This window comes from Drosophila ananassae, chromosome 3L (genome assembly GCF_017639315.1).
Source record: "Drosophila ananassae strain 14024-0371.13 chromosome 3L, ASM1763931v2, whole genome shotgun sequence".
In the NCBI taxonomy this organism is placed as follows: Eukaryota; Metazoa; Arthropoda; class Insecta; order Diptera; family Drosophilidae; genus Drosophila; species Drosophila ananassae.
Genome location: NC_057929.1, coordinates 24,464,908 through 24,484,660, shown reverse-complemented (window position 1 = coordinate 24,484,660; position 19,753 = coordinate 24,464,908). Strand labels below are relative to the sequence as shown.

General features: G+C 42.9%; 1 protein-coding gene across 1 annotated transcript; it reads right to left on the bottom strand.

Annotated features, from left to right (window-relative positions):
• Window positions 1-205: 205 nt before the first annotated feature.
• On the bottom strand, window positions 206-812 carry LOC6496802 (troponin C, isoallergen Bla g 6.0201; the record flags this gene model as incomplete). Its single annotated transcript, XM_032455636.1, has 3 exons — window positions 206-234; window positions 299-697; window positions 752-812. Coding segments are annotated over 3 exons (489 nt in total), but the record flags the coding sequence as incomplete, so codon positions are not given.
• Window positions 813-19,753: the final 18,941 nt, after the last annotated feature.

Genomic DNA, 19,753 nt, shown 5'->3' with positions numbered 1-19,753 from the left:
TACATATTATTTTTGAAATGTATCATAGGTTCTAGGTTCTGGACTTTGGTTCAGGGAAGCTTAAAGGTTATGAAGCAGGTAAAATTATGCATGGAGAAAAAAAAGTTGCAAATTGTCGACCTGTGTTATTGATCTTCAAAATTTACATACTAAATCATACTATTTTATTATATAAAAAAAAACATAATAGGACCATATTTATCTATTATTTACCTGTCATTACTTGCATAAATTCTGTAAAAAATAATATGGCATTTAAATCAAACTCATTAATTTACTATATATTTATATTTCTCACCATCAAAATCAACTGTTCCCGAACCATCAGCATCGATTTCTTCTATAATCATATCCAGATCTTGATTGGAAAGTTTATCATCTAGTTCATGAAGAATGCCACGCAATGTAGCAACTGTTAGATAGCCTTTTCCTTCTTTATCGTAAACACGAAATGCTTCTTTTAACTCATTTTGGAGAGCTCCTACATCTTCTTCAACTTCAATAAAACGGGCTGCCAATTTGCAAAACTGGCTAAAATCTAACTTTCCTGTTGTGCCTTTATCAACCTCTTTAATAAGTGCCTTCACCGCTGGCGGTTCCAGTTTCTGACCTAAAATTTCAAGAATACTGGATACGTCTGCATGCTCAATCCAGCCAGCACCATCATGGTCAAATGCTTTAAAAGCATTTCGAAGAACTAAAATAATAATGGTTTTAATATTAATTTATTCAATATTGCCAATTAATATACTTCTAAGTTGCTCTTTGTCGTATTCTGCGTCAGACTGAAAATAAATAAAAGCAATAAAAATATAACACTATTAAAATATTAAAGTTTTTATAAGCATATAGATCATTATACCCTTGCAGAGGGTATTATAATTTTGGTCAAAAGTGTGCAACGCAGTGAAGGAGACATCTCCGACCCTATAAAGTATATATATTCTTGATCAGGATCACCTCCTGAGTTGATATGAGCATGTCCGTCTGTCCGTCTGTCCGTCTGTCTGTCTGTCTGTTTCTACGCAAACTAGTCTCTCAGTTTTGGAGCTATCGAGTTGAAACTTTGCACACACCCTTCTTTCCTTTGCAGGTAGTATATAAGTCGGAACGGCCGGGATCGGTCGACTATATCCTATAGCTGCCATATAACTGATTGATCGGAAATGCCATAACTTTGGTGTTTTTTAAGTTAGAAAGATGGGATTTGGTGCAGATTCTATTTTGGGAAAAATACTTCAATATGCCAAATTTCATAAGAATCGGCCGACTATATACGATCCGCTACATATCTAATAATATAAGATGCGTGGCGCCACCTAGCGGACTGCGACTGAACTGCAAGGGTATATCAACTTCGGCTCCGCCCGAAGTTAGCTTTCCTTTCTTGTTTTAATGTAGTTTGGTATATCAAATCCTTAGATGGATTTCCAGCCAATTAGCTGAAGCGTACATTCGAAAGGTACTCCTCGTTTAATCTACGTTTGTACACCCTCAAAAAAGCCACCCCTGGCCGTTACTCTTCACCATTTTAAAAATGATTTTTCATTCTTATCTGAGCAATACTCTACTTCCACTTTATCTTCCGGCCGGTTCAACAGTCATGTATATGCCCTCATGAGTTCTGGGTCGCCGGCCAAAAAACAACGATGCCTTCTCATATTCTAGAAGCTCTACCCTGCCACAAAGGCCAAGTGAGAAGACCCTCTCGCAGAAAGCAGTGATGACAGCAGTGATCGAGAATTTATCGAACAAATGCTTTGTTCATCGAGGAATACTTGTATCTGATCCCATGTCACTGGTTCCGTAAAAATTGCGAGATATGTACCAGTATTTCTTTTCTCATAACTGCATCCTGAAGGAAGACTTCACTACTCAGCTGAGAGTTGTGTTCGACGGGTCGGCTACCACATCTTCAAAATATTCTTTGCGGGATTTAGCATTAACGGGAGACATTTGTTAGATGTACCGCTGCGTAAGAGTCGCTCCAGATGATAGCTTTCTGCAGTGCATCCCCTGAAGGTTTTCGTGATCGAGCTTGACGGTATCAAGCTCGATACCGTGTATAGTATGGCACAAAGCCAGAATCGTTCAATCTGTTCACTTAATGCACCAGCTGAGTCAGGATGAAAGTCCTTCAGGATTTTTATGTGAACAACCTCACATCCCCAACAAAGATCAAAGTTATTAAGATAATGCTCAGACAACGAGCCTTTTGAACAAGGGTCAGTTTCCCGGTCACAAAAACGGATCTATGCTGTTCTTTTTTGAAGCCATTCACCCCACCGCCAAGCCAACCAAGAGATCTCTCTTCTCTTCCCTAGCACGGTTTTATGACCCACTCGGCTTGGTAGGTCCTATTGTCAACAGGGATTTTACCGAAGACTGTACCGAAGCTGGAATTATCTGGTGCTGATTTACTGGCGATACTGATGGCGGAACTGGCTTACCTTGGAGCCTATAACGGAGATTATTATTGCTTTTGTGACTCCTTTGTTGCCCTATCCTGGATTCAAGACGAACCTACTCGATTTAACGTGTTACTTTTTAATGGCTTCTGCCCTATAAAGGAGGTCAGAAAGGCAATAAAATGGCACTGGTTTAGTTCGAAGGCGATATATTTGGAGTTAGTAAAGGACTATTCCACTGATTCGTTTCTAAATTTGTGGGTAAGCCACATTAGCCCTGACAGATATGATGGGACTACTGAATTCTAATGCTGCCGAAATTGTGACTACCAAACACTGACTGATCGAATTAAAGAAAGGATTCCTCAGCCAGGATCACCAGTCTACTTCTTTAAGATTTTTGCCTTTCGGAAACTATCGCGGTATATTCGGCGGCTAATGGCGGTTAATTTCTTCATGCTCTCCCCATTTTGGCGATCTGTGGGAAGCAGCAGTAAAGACGGCTTAGCACCACCCGTATGGAGCAGTTAGTCCCATATATCTTGGCTTTGAGTAATTTAGAAATATTTTATGCTACATAGCCTCAATCGCTAATTCAGAAAATTTTTTATCAATTACAGAAAATCCTGCTGACTAACTCCAGCCAATTTTCCAGCCAACAGCTGTTCCTGGCGCACTGGAAAGAAAAATATCTTACACTGCTGCAGCAGCGTTCTAAACTTAGAAGTGTCTTAGAAGTGGAGGGTACCAGGATACAAGAGGTGGGCGTAACGGCCACTAACCATCCATCATATAAACTTTTCATTTCATAAAACGAAAATGGATGCAAAAATTTCTTGCGACAGACCCCCGGAGGCCCCAGACAGAATCTTACTCTCATTTTTACGCTCATAATCTCTGTTGAGCTATCAGCGTTTTGATAGCGGTCGAATTAACAAGACGAGGTTCAATTTTTAGATTAAATTTATTATGGGTCAATTTAACCCCAAAACAAATTCCGCGGCCGATCCAAAACAATGCCGAATAAGAAGTGCATAAAACCTAAGAGCTTGCGCAGAAGCTCCACCACCAAAGTGCATGCGATACAAAAGAACAACAAAGCGCATGCGAATTTGAGAGAAACAAAGAATATAGAACAGCTGATAACGGGCAATTAGTGAACCGCTGCGGCTAGTTACATTGAGAGAATTAATTAGTGATAATTATGATATTTGATGCTAGCACAAGTCCCAACAGTCTCATTGATCTTTGGTTGTTCAGTCGCAGAGAAGCGCATCATCAAGAAGGTTCATCCGCAGTTAAACTAATCTTTATATGTATGCGTGCTCACACATTCACATACATGGTTTCATGTGTGTGCGTTCGACTTCGTTTTGAAGCCAGCTAAAATTTTAGATTTTTGTAACTTTTCAAACATACCCTTACCATAAGAAAAATGCGTTTAATGCATAAACGACTAACGATGAAAAAAATATATTTTACATTTTAATATTTCAGCTTATATTTTATATTTGTTATGGAATACGATTAAGTGGTAGCTTAAATGTGGTAAAATGTTTTTCATAATTATTCAGAAGTTTTTCCGAATTAAAATCTATATATCAAGGTAGAAACAGGGTATATTTCAGTCGATTGCTTTTAAGTTGTTGTAGTCCTCCAAGCGATGTTCCATACCCTTCTGATGGATGATTTTTAGTGGAGTGAGAATAAAAAAAAATAGCCGACTTCCTGTTTCTGTGGGCATCAGTAGGGTATGCAAGCATCATCCGTTTGAAAATATCATCCGGGGGCCTGTCGCAAGAAATTTTTGCATCCATTTTCGTTGTATGAAATAAGAAGTCTATATGTTGTGTGGTTAGTGGAGGTACTAACGACAGCTGTCGGACCGACAAGGTGAGCTTGTCAAATGTGTATTTGCTGCCTCTCAAGGATTCTGTTGAAGGCCCAACCTTCGCAGACAAAACTGTTTAGAATAATCCAAACAGAATCTATAATAGATGAGCAGCAGTGGTTTATATCTGCATTTTCTATTTAGGTTTATTCTACCAGTTTTGTATGCGCTTTGCTGGTACTTACAGCGCATACACTTTTAGGAGCATTCGCAATGCTGCTACGCACTAGCTCATCTCAAATTTTGTAGTCCCTTTTTATACCCTTGCAGAGGGTATTATAATTTTGGTCAAAAGTGTGCAACGCAGTGAAGGAGACATCTCCGACCCTATAAATTATAAGTTAACTGAAGTTAGCCGCCATAAAGAATAAGTTAACTGAAGTTAACCGCGCAACGGCAATTCCCGATTATTTATGAGCTCGCTCTGGCCAAACTGCTGACACAGCATCTGGCCGGATGCCCATACATAGCCGGCAAACACTGCATATTTGCGAGGCCGCTATAAAATATTTTTTTTTAGCTTTAACTTTCAGCTTAGCTTCGTTCAATAAAGAAGACTTTTATTAATACTCCGGCACAGCCGTTAAAGTCAATTCATTTGTTAAATTGGTTACCGGGCCTAAAGGACAGTAACAACGGAGTTAGTAACTCCCACCATAACTTCCCGATCAGAAGGAAGAACCCCCTCGGCAACACTCACCTCCCGCACCTGACGATATCGCCATCAGCGAGGGACAAACTACTACTACTAAATTTTAAAATAATTAGCTGGCGCCCAACGTAAAAGTCATGTAAGTGAGCACTTTCACCTATAAACCCTTTACGTCTGCATTATATTTAAACAAAAAAAAGACAAGAAAGGAAAGCTAACTTCGGGCGGAGCCGAAGTTGATATAAGCTTGTAGTAAAGGTTGTGCCATTTCCGATCGTTCAGTTATATGGCGGATTTAGGATATAGTCGTCCGATCGTTGTGAAATTTGGCAAATCAGATTTTTTTGTCCAACATTTTGTCTAATCTGTAGCAATTCTCATCTTTTTAACTTAAAAAAAAACAAAGTTATGCCAATTCCGATCGTTCTATGACAGCTATAGGATTTAATCGGCCGATCCTTATGAAATTTTGTACATTGTACGTAAGATATTTTGACCAAATATACCATGTGTGGAAAGTCCCAACCTTTAAACTTAAACTTAAAAACACCAAAGTTATGGCATTTCTGATAAATTAGTCATATGGCAGCTATAGGATATAGTCGACCGATCCCGATACCTGCTAGGAAAAGAAGGATGTGTGCAAAGTTTCAACTCGATAGCTCTAAAACTGAGAGACTAGTTTGCGTTGAAACCGACAGACAGACTGACAGACAGACAGACAGACGGACAGACGAACATGCTCATATCAACTCAGGAGGTGATCCTGATCAAGAATATATATACTTTATTGGGTCGGAGATATCTCACACTGCGTTGCACACTTTTGACCAAAATCAATATACCCTCTGCAAGGGTATAAAAAAAAGACAAAAGAAGTGAAATTTTGTTCCTTACACTGACAGCTAAAAAACTGCAGCCCCTCTAACTTTTTCACATTAATTAATTTCTATTAATTGACTGACCGTATGAATAAATAAATAAACATTTTTATACAACAACACAAAAGTTGCAGAATAAAAAATTCCTAACTAAGACAAAAGAACCGCGCATGCACTTTGTTGTTTTTATTTTTCTTTGTTTATCATAGCGGAGGCGCAGTCCCCGCGTACCCCTCACCTTGCCTCTACTTGGCAAAGCAATAGCGCAGTTCGACGAGCCCACACACATAACTAAAGCGACAGCTCAGCCCCCGCGGCCTCTTCACCCGCCCAATTGCCACTGTGGGCATACAATTTAAGCATGAATTAATTTTTTTCGGTCGATTTTATAGCTACATCTCCACATGAATCCCTTGTAACGGTATAGGAGCACAAGGCAATTCTCCTGTGGTTCTGAGTCCGAGACCGAAAGACCGCAAAAACAAAAAAAAAGCGCAAACGCTAGCGCACTCACACACGCGAACATGGCTTTCAGCATGGAACAAATGACAGCCACTATTCAGGCGGCCATTCAAGAAACCAATATCGAAAGTCAACGTAGAGAAAACGAACTGCGCCTGGCTATACACCATCTGAGCGAACAAGTCAATGCAGCTCACATCGCTCCCGCGCAAGCTCCCCAAATCAAAACCTATGAACCTATAGAAATTAGGGACAACGTCACATAGGGACAATGTGACGAGCCCCTAGATGACGTCAAGTGCCTGCCCGAATTTACGAGTGCGCAGGATGCATACGTTTCCTGGCGGCAAGCGGACGTAGCCGCATATTATATTTTTAGGATCTACGAAAATAGCTGGCGCCATTATCAGCCAGTTATCATTATTAGGAGTAAGGTAAGACGGCCTGCCGATGCCGTGCTATCCTCGTTTGGCACTGTGCTAAATTTCGACGCGATTATAAATCAACTCGACTTTACGTACAGTGATAAGCGTCAGATTCACGTTATCGAGCAGGAAATGGGTACTCTCAGGCAGGGAAATATGACCCTCCTGCAATACTATGACGAAGTCGAGAATAAACTCACCTTGCTTACCAAGAAATCCACCATGTCGTAGGAAGCCTCGGCGGCAATAGTTTTGTGCGACAAAGTCCGGGAGGACGTACTCCGACTATTTATCTCGGGACTCCTTTTTTCGGCAAAACCGAAAGATATGCCTTCAGCTCTCGCTTTGGCGCAAGAAGAAGAATCTAACCACGAAAGATACTCATTCGCGGCTTAATTTACCAGAAGCCAGGAGGACAAGGATAAAAAACAATATCCAAAGGCGCAAGAAAACCGACAGGGTCCTGACAAGCCAGACAAGCACTGGCAAAAATCCATACTACACCAAGCAACACAAGGCGCAAATGCACTCTGCCCCACATGATGGAGACACCCCCGAACCCATGGACATTGACCCATCACTGTCCAAGATGCTTAAGCCATCTCAGGCCCCGGCATACCAAAACAGGAAACCGACCGAGTCCGATTAATCGGGCCCATACAAAAGGCAGAGGGTTAACCACGTCGTGCAGCGCGCAGACGAATCCGGGGTGAAATATACCGCCGCAGCTTCAGACGCGACTCAAGAAATTGACGGCGACGCCATTAAAGAATATGATTCGGACGTCATTAATTTTTTAGGGGAAAATCCCTGCTACCCGTCATCAGGCGAAGAGTAGCGGGTTTAGAAATAAAGATTTTAATAGACACGGGCGCGTCAAAAAATTTCATCCGTCTATACGAAGGATTGAAGGGCGTCCGCCATGGTGTTACCATAATCACAAAAAAATGCTTCGTATCCCTATTCAACTTAAAGGCTACGTTTTTCATCTTACCAGATTTGTCCTCCTTTGACATTATCGGTCTTGACCTGTTAAAACAGGTAGGGGCATCGCTTTGCCTAGCTTCCGGCCACCTCAAATGGGGCTCCGAAGTAGAAATGCTAGAATTCCAAGCATGCCCCAACGTAAATTTTACTGAAGTGGACAGTCAGAAAAGCATTTTCAAAAATGCTAAGCGACAGGAAAAATGCCTTCGCAAACCCAAATGAGGCGTTACCTTACAACACATCAGTGGTGGCCACCATCAGGACAGTTGATGAGGAGCCCATTTCGTCCATGGCGAAATTCAAGACCTACTATAAAACGGCATAATCCAGAATTCGAGATCCCCCCACAAAAATCCAATATGGGTAGTAGAAAAAAAGGGCACCGATGAATCTGGCAACCGTAAAATGCGGCTGGTATTAGACTTTCGAAAATTAAACGAGAGGACAATACCGGATCACTACCACATGCCAATTATCTCTATGATACTAGGGAATTTAGGCAAGGCCAAATACTTCACACCGCTCGATTTGTAGTCTGGCTACCACCAAATTATACTGGCAGAACGCGACCGTGAGTAAACTTCCTTTTCCGTAAACGGGGGAAAATACGAGTTTCACCGACTGCCATTCGGGTCGAGGAATGCTGCCAGCATCTTCCAAATAACCATCGACGACATACTGCGAGCGCAGATATCTCGATGATGTTATCGTTTTCTCAGAAGACGAAAACGCCCACATACGGTACGTAGACTGGGTTCTAAAGAGCCTGCACAACGCCAACTTAAGAGTTAACATGAAATAGATGAAATAGCTTTAACTTTTTGGGGTTTATAGTCACCAACGGTGGGACTACGACAGACCCCAAAAAAGTCAGGGCCATCAAGGAATTCCCGGAGCCTAAAAACGTGTTTGGCTTCTATAGGTATTTCATTAAAGATTTTGCATCAATAGCTAAGTCCATTTCGAGTATGTTAAAAGGGGAACATGGAAATGTCAGCAGATACAGATCCAGAAGCATCTAGGTACAGTTCACCGAGCCCCAACACAGTAACGGATATTTTTGCAATTGACGAGAGGCGGGAAATTCTCACTGTCTAGCACAACAGAGCTCACATATCCGCCCAGGTCCGAGTACTACTTCCCGAAAATGACCAAGCTGGCGAACGAAATAGTCGATTCTGGCAGGACTTGCGCCGAGGCCTAATACGACAGAGTTCCAAAGAAACATGCGCTTGCGTCGTCCAACCGGTTCTCTCTAGAGCTATAGATGACCTCAAACCAGCGCTACCAAAGCGGATGAACATTTTCTCTAAGGCAAAGGTCATATATTGCGACAACGAACCATCGTTAAACTAGCAAACCATCGTGGCCATGCTGGGAAAACACTTCGGCGTTAGCATTTCAACAGCACTTCTACAGCACTCTGATGATAGAGCTTTCTAGATGCCTTAAAATCGACAAAGGCACTAGCGATACCGTTGACTGATCCTACTGGCTACGACCAGATACAACAAATCTATCCATTCGGTCATCGACAAGAGGCCGGCCGACGTGGTTCAGACTCAATCAAATGAGCCACAATACGAAATAGAGGATAAGATAAAACTCGCCCAGGGAAAGCTCCGGAACAGGGAAAACGCTTCCCGACAAAATAGAGTGTTCGAGGTTGGCGAAAAGGTCCTAATGAAATTTAACAAACGCCTAGGAAACAAACCGAAAAAACATGGCGAACATGGGGACCACAGTCCTCATTAAGGGGAGGGTGGTCCACAAAGACAACCTTAGGTAGGCCGAGCGTGACTATATTACCTCATTTTTTATTGTACTTTTTTTCAGGTTCACAACCATATCCCTGATTTTCCTTTTGGCCTCAACATCGGCACGCATCACAAACTATTCTAAAGCCTAATACATTCCCATCGTTGATGGCCGAATTCTAGTATGGGTCCTCCCATCGCGTTTGTAAAACACTTAGCGAATCTCTCGGAATATAGGCGTGTCATAAAAGAAACTAATGGAATGAACGACATGTTCCCTCAGTCTCACATGCAAAAACTCTTGGTTGTTGATGTCGCCCATCTACGCGACCTACTCGTTGAGCATCCATCATAGGGTAGCAAGAAGCTTAGACTTCCTAGGGACCGCGTTAAAAGTAGTGGCAGGAACGCCGGACGCGGAAGACTTAAATAAGGGAATTTTAAATTTAGGGAATTCCAATTATCAAATGCAAACAATACGCAGGTTATATTAACAATTTTGACAATAAAGTACAAATTCAAGTTAATAAAATTTCCGCTACTGTCAACCAACTTCTGAGGTTAGCTAAAAATTCCCAAATTGATACAGGGCACCTATTCGAGATGCTTTTAACTCCAAATAGGATGATAACAATGGAGCTGCAGCGTTTAATACTGGCAGTAGCACTTGCCAAGGTGAATGTTATTAGACCTAGCATCTTAGGTCATGTAGACCTGGAAGGTGTGTGGATGGAAGAGCCCACCAAGACCGCGATTAGGGATGTTTTTTCCGTATCGTGTGTTTAGATCTTACAATCCGATAACATCTTTCACATTATCATTAAGTTTCCAAAAATTAAGTCGGCCTGCAACAAGATCACCGTTTTCCCGGTGTCACATCACGACACCATACTCAGGCTGGAAGATAACGTGATCGCATTCAGATGCGACGGCGACATCCACACGGTAGAAAACTGCTCCTCGACATCAGGGGCTACATTTTGACGGCTGGCGCGAAAAAGATCATGCGCTCAAGAGCTCCACGCTGGAGGCATGACGCATTGCGAGATACAGCCAAACGATTTACACCCCTCACTTACGTTGATGAGAGGATTGTAATTATAAATGATAGCCCGGCTCGCGTGTGTGTGGATAATGACACCTGTGCCCATTTAACCTTTGCAGAACACCTTTGCAGAAGATGCCATCGTCAAGGAAACCCGATTGGTCCATTATGACACAGCCCAGAAGAGGGCTCCAGGAGTTGCCAGCTCGCCTTCCCTATGAAACGTAACGTTCTCAGTCTTCCTTACCTTCATCGGTTGAGTGAACGTAACCTGGAACACATTAAGGAGTTCGGGGAGAAGATCAACCACCATCAATTATATCAGATGGTGTTCATAGCGGGAGCAATATTCTGCGCTTTGATTTGCATCGGATAGGCCTATCGGCGGGTCAGTCAGGCCCGAAGGACCGCGGCCCAGCTAAAGGAGATTGCCCAAATAGGGTCGGCCGAGGGCGGCCTCATTCTTGGAGGGGGAGTAGTTAACTGACACAGCGTCTGCTCATTTGCGTGGCCGCAATGAAATATATTTTGTTAGCTTTAAGTTTCAGTTTATATCTGAGCTTCGTTCAATAAAGAAGACTCTCATTAATACTCCGGCACAGCCGTTAAAGTCAATTCATTTGTTAAATTGGTTACCGTGCCTAAAGGACAGTAGCAACGGAGTTAATAACTCCCACCATTACTTCCCGATCAGAAGGATGAACCCCCTCGGCAACCGCCAGAGACAAATCTCACCTCCCGCACCTGGAGAAATCGCCATCAGCGAGGGACAAACTACTACTACTACATTGTAATACAATTAGCTTATACATTCAGGAGCACTTCTTGAGTCGATATGAGCGTGTCCGTCTGTCTGTTTCTACACAAGATAGTCTCTCAGTTTTAAAGCTATCGATTTAAAACTTTGCACACATCCTTCTTTTGTTTGCCGGCAGTTTATAAGACCGTTATGGAACGGCCGGGATCGGTTGACTATATCTTATAGCTGCCATATAACTAATTGGTCGGAAATACCATAACTTAAATGGTATCTTTTAAGTTAGAGAGATGGGACTTCCCACACATGTTATATTTGGCCAGAATATCTTATCTACAAAATTTCATAATGATCGGCCGACTATATCCTATAGTTGTCATAGAACGATCGTAACTGGCATAACTTTGGTGTTTTTTAAGTTAGAAAGATGGACTTGGTACAGATTGGGCAAAATAATCTGATTTGCCAAATTTCATACGGATCGGTCGACTAATATATATCCTATACCTGTCATATAACTGAACGATCGGAAATGACACAACCTTGATTTGAAGTTAAAGGCCATTTACAACGATAATAGGTATATTAAATTTTTCCAGTTACCTGTTCCTATATACCACCTTCATCCTAACCGCCCAATTCAATTCATTTATAATTTTTTGCCTAATCGTGACTAGGTATAAGTGACTTTAATGTCCCAATATTCATGTAAATAATTCGTCGTCTTTATAAGTTAACACGCACCAATACTTGCCCCCAGGCATGTCTGACATGTCTCTCGGTCAAATAACCACGTTAGAAATTCTTAAGGTCGAACTTGTGTTTCGTTTCAGATTCTGATGAAATTACTCTTCCTAGAACCATATCATCGAAACTGTAATCGATACCAATAATTCAATTGGCATTATCCATTTAAAACAGTCACAATTTACAACTCATTAAGTTCGTTTCTTCCGTAAGGATGACTTAATGAAACTAAAAAAGTTAAGTGTCGGGTCAAGCAGCCGCCGGAAAGAAGTTTGGTCGGCAATAATTTATTGAATTGGTGACGTCACTTTCTTTTATATTTATGTTCGCGTCGCCCGCTCTATTCTTGTCGCCCGTGCACGAGAGCATTCGATCGACCACCTGCATCTGCCGTCATGCGCTAGCGTTTGTCTCGCTCTCTCGCGAGATCTCTCGGTCGCTCCGTTAAGCCGCACTCCCGCGTCATTATTCTAATTCGGTCGTCAACCCTAGTCAGTATACCCTACTCAAAATATAATTTGTAGAAACGCTAAAACATTTAAATAAATTGTATCAATATCTATAAATCGAACTGTTCTTGTTTTTATAAAAGGCAATATTTAGAGCACATTTCACATTTGATGAACCCCGACGTGATTGTGCTTAGGAAAATAATTTAACAAATTATTTTAAAAATTTTAGCTGCGCGGCTTAAAATATATAAACATAAATAAATAAACAAATTAAAAAACATTATTCGGTTTGTGATTTGTGCGCGCAATATTAGCACCTGTTGACATACATACATACGCTGTTTGCGGAGTGCTACAATCGCTCATACATATATTACCCCGTTACATAGAAGTTGCACAGTGGCTCGTGAGCTGACAATAAATAAACGAACTAAAATAATATTTTTGTTGCAAAAATGGAGTCGTTTTTCGATTGTGCCTCTCCTGGAAGGAAAGAATTCCTGAGTCAAAGTGCAGTTGTCCGTTTTGAGGACCTTCAAGGATTGCTGTCCTCCTTGAAAGCAGTGGAGAAATTTCCGGAGGCGATGATAAATGTGCGGCTAAGCGAATTGGAAGGCATCGTCGCGGATTTCAAGAGCACACACAAGGAGCTGTCCGAGCTGGATGTTTCAGAACTCAGGAGTGATCTGCGCGTCAACTTCAACGATGCGGCGAGGGAGGCACGATTCATCCTGGACCAGGATAATATGCGGCGCTCCAGTTGCCAGGATAAAAATTATGACGTCGCATTGGAGTTTCTAAACAAAATTATTTCATTTTAATGAGATTATGCATCTGAGGGCCGTAGAATCCGCATCGGCGCGAGCCTTGGCGAGCTTTCGGATAAATTTAATTCGCATATGCGAACCCTGTCAAGCATGGGCACAACGAAGCAAATCTGCTTCGTCGTAGCAATCGCTAGCTTCATCATAATCCAAGTGCTGTTGCAGAAGGCTGATGATGCCACGCAGTCTAAGTGGAAGGAAATGCAAGCTGACTTGGATTCCTTAGATTCCATTCCAACGTTGGAGTCCATCGCCAGTATTCTTGAGCAAAGATGCCGGCGTTGGAGAGCACGGATTTGCCGACGACATCGTATGTACCAAACCTTGCGGTAGGACGACGTAGACCCTTTCATCCAGGTAACTCTGCATTTGTGATCACAAACTCTTCCGCATGCATGATCTGTGATGGCCATTCTCACGTGATAAACTCCTGCCTAAGGTTTTTAAGCTTGACGCCTGAGAATCGTTTAGGCGAATTAAGGCGATTGAATTTATGTCGTAAGTGCCTTGTTGCCGAGATAGGTGCCCAATCTCGGCAATGCAATGCATCAAGCTGCTGTGCGTGTGGACACAGACATCATAGTCAGCATAGTCAGTCAAGGTCAACACCCCTCTCCCGAGGTTTCCACATCTAGCGACGCTGTTTCTGGTTCAGCGTCCGCCGCCGTCAATTCTCTCGTCGCTAAGGATCGTTTTGGTGATGTGGTGTTGCTAGCCACTGCCAATATTCTGGTTAGAAACCGCTCCGGAGATCTACTGCCCCGCCGAGCGCTGCTCGATTCTGGCTCGCTGGTGGACTTAGTCACTTCAAGGCTGGCGGACCAGCTGCAGCTGCGGAAGATAAAAACTCCGGAGACTGTATCCGGTATAGGAGGCGCAGGGTTCTCTACAGATGGGTTTTCTGTACAAGTCAGCTTGCAATCCCAATGCTCTGACTACTCTGCGCAACTAACTGCGACTGTATCCTCCAACATCACTGACCTTCAGCCCAATTTTGCATTGGACGTCAGCTCTTCCCGCCAATGTAGACCTAGCTGATCCTCATTATCACTAGCCACAGCCAGTTGATTTTTCTAATTGGAGCTGGATTATTTTACGAGCTGCTTTGTGTGGGGCAAATTCATAAGTCTCCTGGTTTGCCCTCCATCCAAAAAACTCGGCTCGGTTGGATTGCTAGTGGCTAGTGTGATAGGTCATATGTTACGCAGTGTAGATATAAGCCGCTCGTGGACTTTGGAAGCGAAATGACTACCGAGATGCCATCGCTCAGCTGCAGTAACAGCGAGGATGAAGACGACGGTGACGGAGTATGTCGGGTGTGGTGCTGAGGACGGCATCCAGAGCTACAATGCGGGCAATCAACAAATTGTGCCTGTTGCCCCTTTATGAGGCTGTTGAAAGCTCACTTTGGTCGTCAACCCTACTCAGTCACATATTTAAATATATCATTTGTAGAAACGCCAAAACAATTAAATAAATTGTATCAATATCTATAGATCGAACTGTTCTTTATTTTTATTAAAGGCAATATTTAGAACACAAAAATAAAGCCACCGAAAACTCTCAGTAACTAAACATTCAGTTCGGAATTTTATAGGTCCGATTTACTGGCATGTGGCATATAAACAATGCCTTACATAAATTTTATGATACTTTATATATATTTTTCGATTCTTGCGTACCGTGGAAATTTCAATTCAATATATTCAATTTAAAGAACATCAAGAAGAGACTCTTTAGATTGGTCATTCTTCACAGTGCACAACATAGAATGTTATGTTGCATGCGCCGCTGCAAGATTCAGTTTACTCAGGATCCGAATCAGTTTAATAACTTTGTAAACACTAAGCGCAAACATGTATCTTTTCCTCCTCTGCTTACTTTTGAGAACTCATATGCGAACCCTGATCAGGCAATGGCCGATCTCTTTTCACAGTTTTATTTTTAACAACGTATTCACCTAGCAACATTCCAGTTCAACCTTCCACTTTTCTAATTAGCCAACATTATTTTTTGCCCATCTGTTCAGTTACCAAGCGATTTCGGAAGCTTTATTCAATGTTCTAAATTTCGGTTTTAGTTCAATTTCAGTTCAATTTCATACAATATATTTAAAATGTTTTGGCTTTATACAAAGTGATATAGGGATAGATGCGACTGCGAGGGGGTGAAGACCGAATTAGAATACAAAACGGGAGCGCGGCTTAACGCTTGATGCTGCGGAGCGATCGAGAGAGCCCGGGAGAGAGCGAGACAAACGCTAGTTCATGACGGCAGATGCAGGTGGCCGATCGAATGCACGAGAGCGGGCGATGCGAACATAAATATAAAAGAGAGTGAGCTTTCAACAACTTCATGAAGGGGCAGCAGGTACCATTTGTTGATTGCTCGCCTTGTAGCTCCGGATGCCGTCCCCAGCAGCGCACCCGACACACTCCGTCGCCGTCGTCTTCATCCTCGATCCTACTGCAGCTGGGCAATGAATCTCGGTAGCCATTTCGCTGCCAAAATCCAAGAGCGGCTTATATCCACATTGCGTTACATATGACCTATCACACTAACCACCACTGTGCAGATCCCTGCAAGACGCTTCTCCATGCGCTGCTCGAAGTGACGACGGTGCCTGTAATATTTCTCCTTCTCGCTGAGCACTTTGCGGAGGAGCTTATTCTTCGGTTCGGAAACAAACCTGCGATGAGACTTCACCTTCACCGGCTCCGTCTGAGGCTGGACGAGCAACTCTGACTGCTCAGCTGCCATAAGGACCTTACCATCGTCAGTGCCTCCGCCTCCACAAACAATCTAACCAAGTCGAGATTTTTGGATATAGGGCAAACCAGGAGACAGATGAATTTGCCCACACAAAGCATCTCGTAAAATAGTCCAGCTCCAATTACCAAATCAACTGGCTGAGGCTGTTGAAAATGAGGATCCGCTGGCTCTACATTGTCGGAAATTTTCCAAGAGCTGACGATGATATTGGAGGCTACGATCGCAGTTAATTGCGCAGAGTAGTCAGAGCATTGGGATTGCAAGCTGACTTGCACGGAAAACCCATCTGTAGCGAACCCTGCCTCCTATACCGGATACAGTCACCGGAGTTTATCTTCCGCTGGTCTGCCAGCATTGAAGTGACTAGATGCACCTGCGAGCCAGAATCGAGCAGCGCTCGGCTGGGCAGTAGATCTCCGAAGCGGTTCCTAAGCAGAATATTGGCAGTGGCTAGCAGCACCACATCACCAAACCGATCCTTAGCGACGAGAGAGTTAACGGCGGCGGACGCTGAACCAGAAACAGCGTCGCTAGATGTGGGAACCGCAGGAGAGGGGTTTTGGTCTTGAGCTGGCGAATTGCCTCCACAATGCAGCAGATTATGATGCCTGCGTCCACACGCACGACAGCTTGACGCATTGCATTGCCGAGATAGGTGTCCAGATCCAAGGCACTTACGGCATAAATCCAATCGCCTGACTTCGCCTAAACGATTCTCAGGCGACAAGCTTAAAAACCTTGGACAGGAGTTTATCACGTGAGAATGGCCATCACAGCGGAAGAGCTTGTGAAATGCAGAGTTACCTGGATGAAAGGATCTACGCCGGCCTACCGCAAGGTTTGGTGCATACAATGTCGTCGGCAAATCCATTCTCTCCAAAGTCCGGCATCTTTGCTCAAGAAAACTGGCGATGGACTCCAACGTTGGAATGGAATCCAAGGAATCCGAGTCAGCTTGCATTTCCTTCCACTTAGACTGCGTGGCATCATCAACAGTTGGATAATGATGCAACTAGCAATCTGCTTCGTCGTTCCCATGCTTGCAAGGGCTCGCATATGCAAATTAATTTTGTCCGAAAGCTCGCGAAGCCTCGTCGCCGATGGGGACTCTACGGCTCTCAGATTCATTATTTCATTAACATGAGCTTGAAAAATGAGCCTGCGATTACTAAACCTTTTGTTTAGCAGCTCCAATGCGACGTCATAATTTTTGTCCGCTCCAACGATCGAACAGTCTCCAAGGCAGATTCACGAAGGCAGGATCGCAACCGTTGAAGCTTCTCGACCCGACTGATGAATGGGTTTGTGTCCACCATGGTCGAGAACAGTTGACGCGCAACTCGCTCCTGAGTTCTGCAACATCCATCTCGGACAGCTCCTTGTGTGTGCTCTTGAAATCCGCAACGATTCCCTCCAATTCGCTGAGCCGCACATTTAACATAGCCTCCGGAAATGTCTCCACTGATTTTAAGGAGGACAACAATCCTTGAAGATCCTCAAAAAGGACAGCCGAACTTTGGCTCAGGAATTCTTTCCTTCCAGGAGAGGCACAATCGAAAAACGGATTCATTTTTTCAACAAAAAATTGATTTTATTTTGTTTATTTATTGTCAGCTCACGACCCACTGTGCCACTACTATATAACGGGGTAATATATGTATGAGCGATTGTAGCACTCTGCAAACAGCGTATGTATGTATATCAACAGATGCTAATATTTCGCGCACAAATCACAAACCGAATAATGTATTTTAATTTGTTTTCAAGGTTCACCAAATGTTCAGTTACCGAGCGTTTTCGGAAGCTATATTCAATGTTCTAAATCTTGATTTTAATAAAAACAAGCACAGTTCAATTTTATGCAATTTATTTAAAATGTTTTTGCTTTATACAAAGTGATATAGGGATAGATGCGACTGCGAGGGGGTGAAGACCGAATTAGAATACCAAACGGTAGCGCGGCTCAACGCTTGATGTTACGGAGCGATCGAGAGAGCCCGGGAGAGAGCGAGACAAACGGTAGTGCATGACGGCAGATGCAGGTGGCCGATCGAATGCACGAGAGCGGGCGATGCGAACATAAATATAAAAGAGAGTGACGTCACGAACTCAATAAATTATTGCCGGCCAAACTTCTTTCCGGCGGCTGCTTGACCCGATACCATCTTTTGATAAAAGTAGTTTATTCGCGGATATTGTTAAGGTTAAGCCCGTGATTCGTCAGGCCCCGATGCACAGTGGTTGGGCTTTTATGGAGCCGCGGCCAAAAATATTTCTAGTAGTGATATCGCAATGAAATTTTGTCCAAAAATCTATAAAAATATTCTAAACACACTGTAAAAAAATCGTATCGTATAGCTTCCATACAAACGGATGGAGCGACTTTTCATTCATGCGCACTTGTAACTTTCAAAAAAATCGATTTTTTTTTGCATTTTCTTAAAGTGTATATATTTGGAAATGTGTTCACAAAATTTTGAAATGATCCGGTGAAAATTCATTGAGATACACATGTTTAAAGTAGGGGCGTCCGGATTATGTAATAGTGAGTTGAAACTTTAAACACGTTTTTCTCAAAACTACGTTTTTAAAGTCGGTGACCACTCTTACTCAAAAAATATTGACCCGATTGTCTTGAAATTGAGCATGCTTTTTTAATACATAATAATCTAGTACTTAATCGAAGGATTGATTTTTTTATGCCAACACTTTTTTTTTTACAGCTGAAAAACTACCGAAAAACGATTGTTCAACTTTGATAGGTCGCCATTTTGTCGAATATTTTTTACGAGGCATAACTTTGATCAATATTTGTTGAGCCAAGCAGACAAGGGCGAAGCTGCTAAATAAGTCACATATGTTATAAATCTGAGTAGCAGCGGCGGGTTATCGGCAGTTCTGGTTTTTGTTTACTTCTCCCCGTTCGCATGCGCTTTGCTGGTATTTGTAGCGCATGCGCTTTGGGGAGCTTTTTTGGAGAGCTGCTGCACACCAGCAAATCGTGCATTTGTGTGCGTTCGTATTGCTAAGTTCGTATTGCTAAGCTTGGGTACTTGTATTATTGTATTGATTGGAACAGCTGCAAGTTGGGTTAGAGTTGAACCCTCGAGAAATAAAAATATTGAAATTGCCTTGAAAATTGAACTGTGGAATTTAATTCGTTTGGCCGCTATTAAAAACCATTAATAGCTCAACATTTTGGTGACCCCGACGTGATTATCATCCGTTCAATTAACGCGATCAGCATTAAAAGTGCCACTAAAACACCGTTGTTGGTTTTGTTGTCGCATTTTAATTTAATTGGCATCTTAATTGGAATAATTCAATGGAATCTGGAGCTGAAGCCACTGCATCTGCTGCGTCAAGCCGTGAAAGGATGCTGCGGAGACGCGCAGAGGTAACATGCCAGGAAATGGAGGTACTGCATCGGAAGGTCAAGGCTGCGATGCAAACTGAAGATTCAACCATTCTGACCCTCGAGTCTATGGAGAAGCGTCTGCGCGACCGTTTCACCACGCTGCAGGAGGAATTGGAGGAGCTAAATTACAGCGAGATCGGGAGCGATTTATATTGGCGATTCTCTCAGCTGGCTACAGACGTGCACGTTGACATCCAGGTGGAGGTGGCCAAGCGTTCAATGCGGGTTGCTGCTCACTCTACGCTGTTAGATGCTACCAATGGTGCTGGGATTTC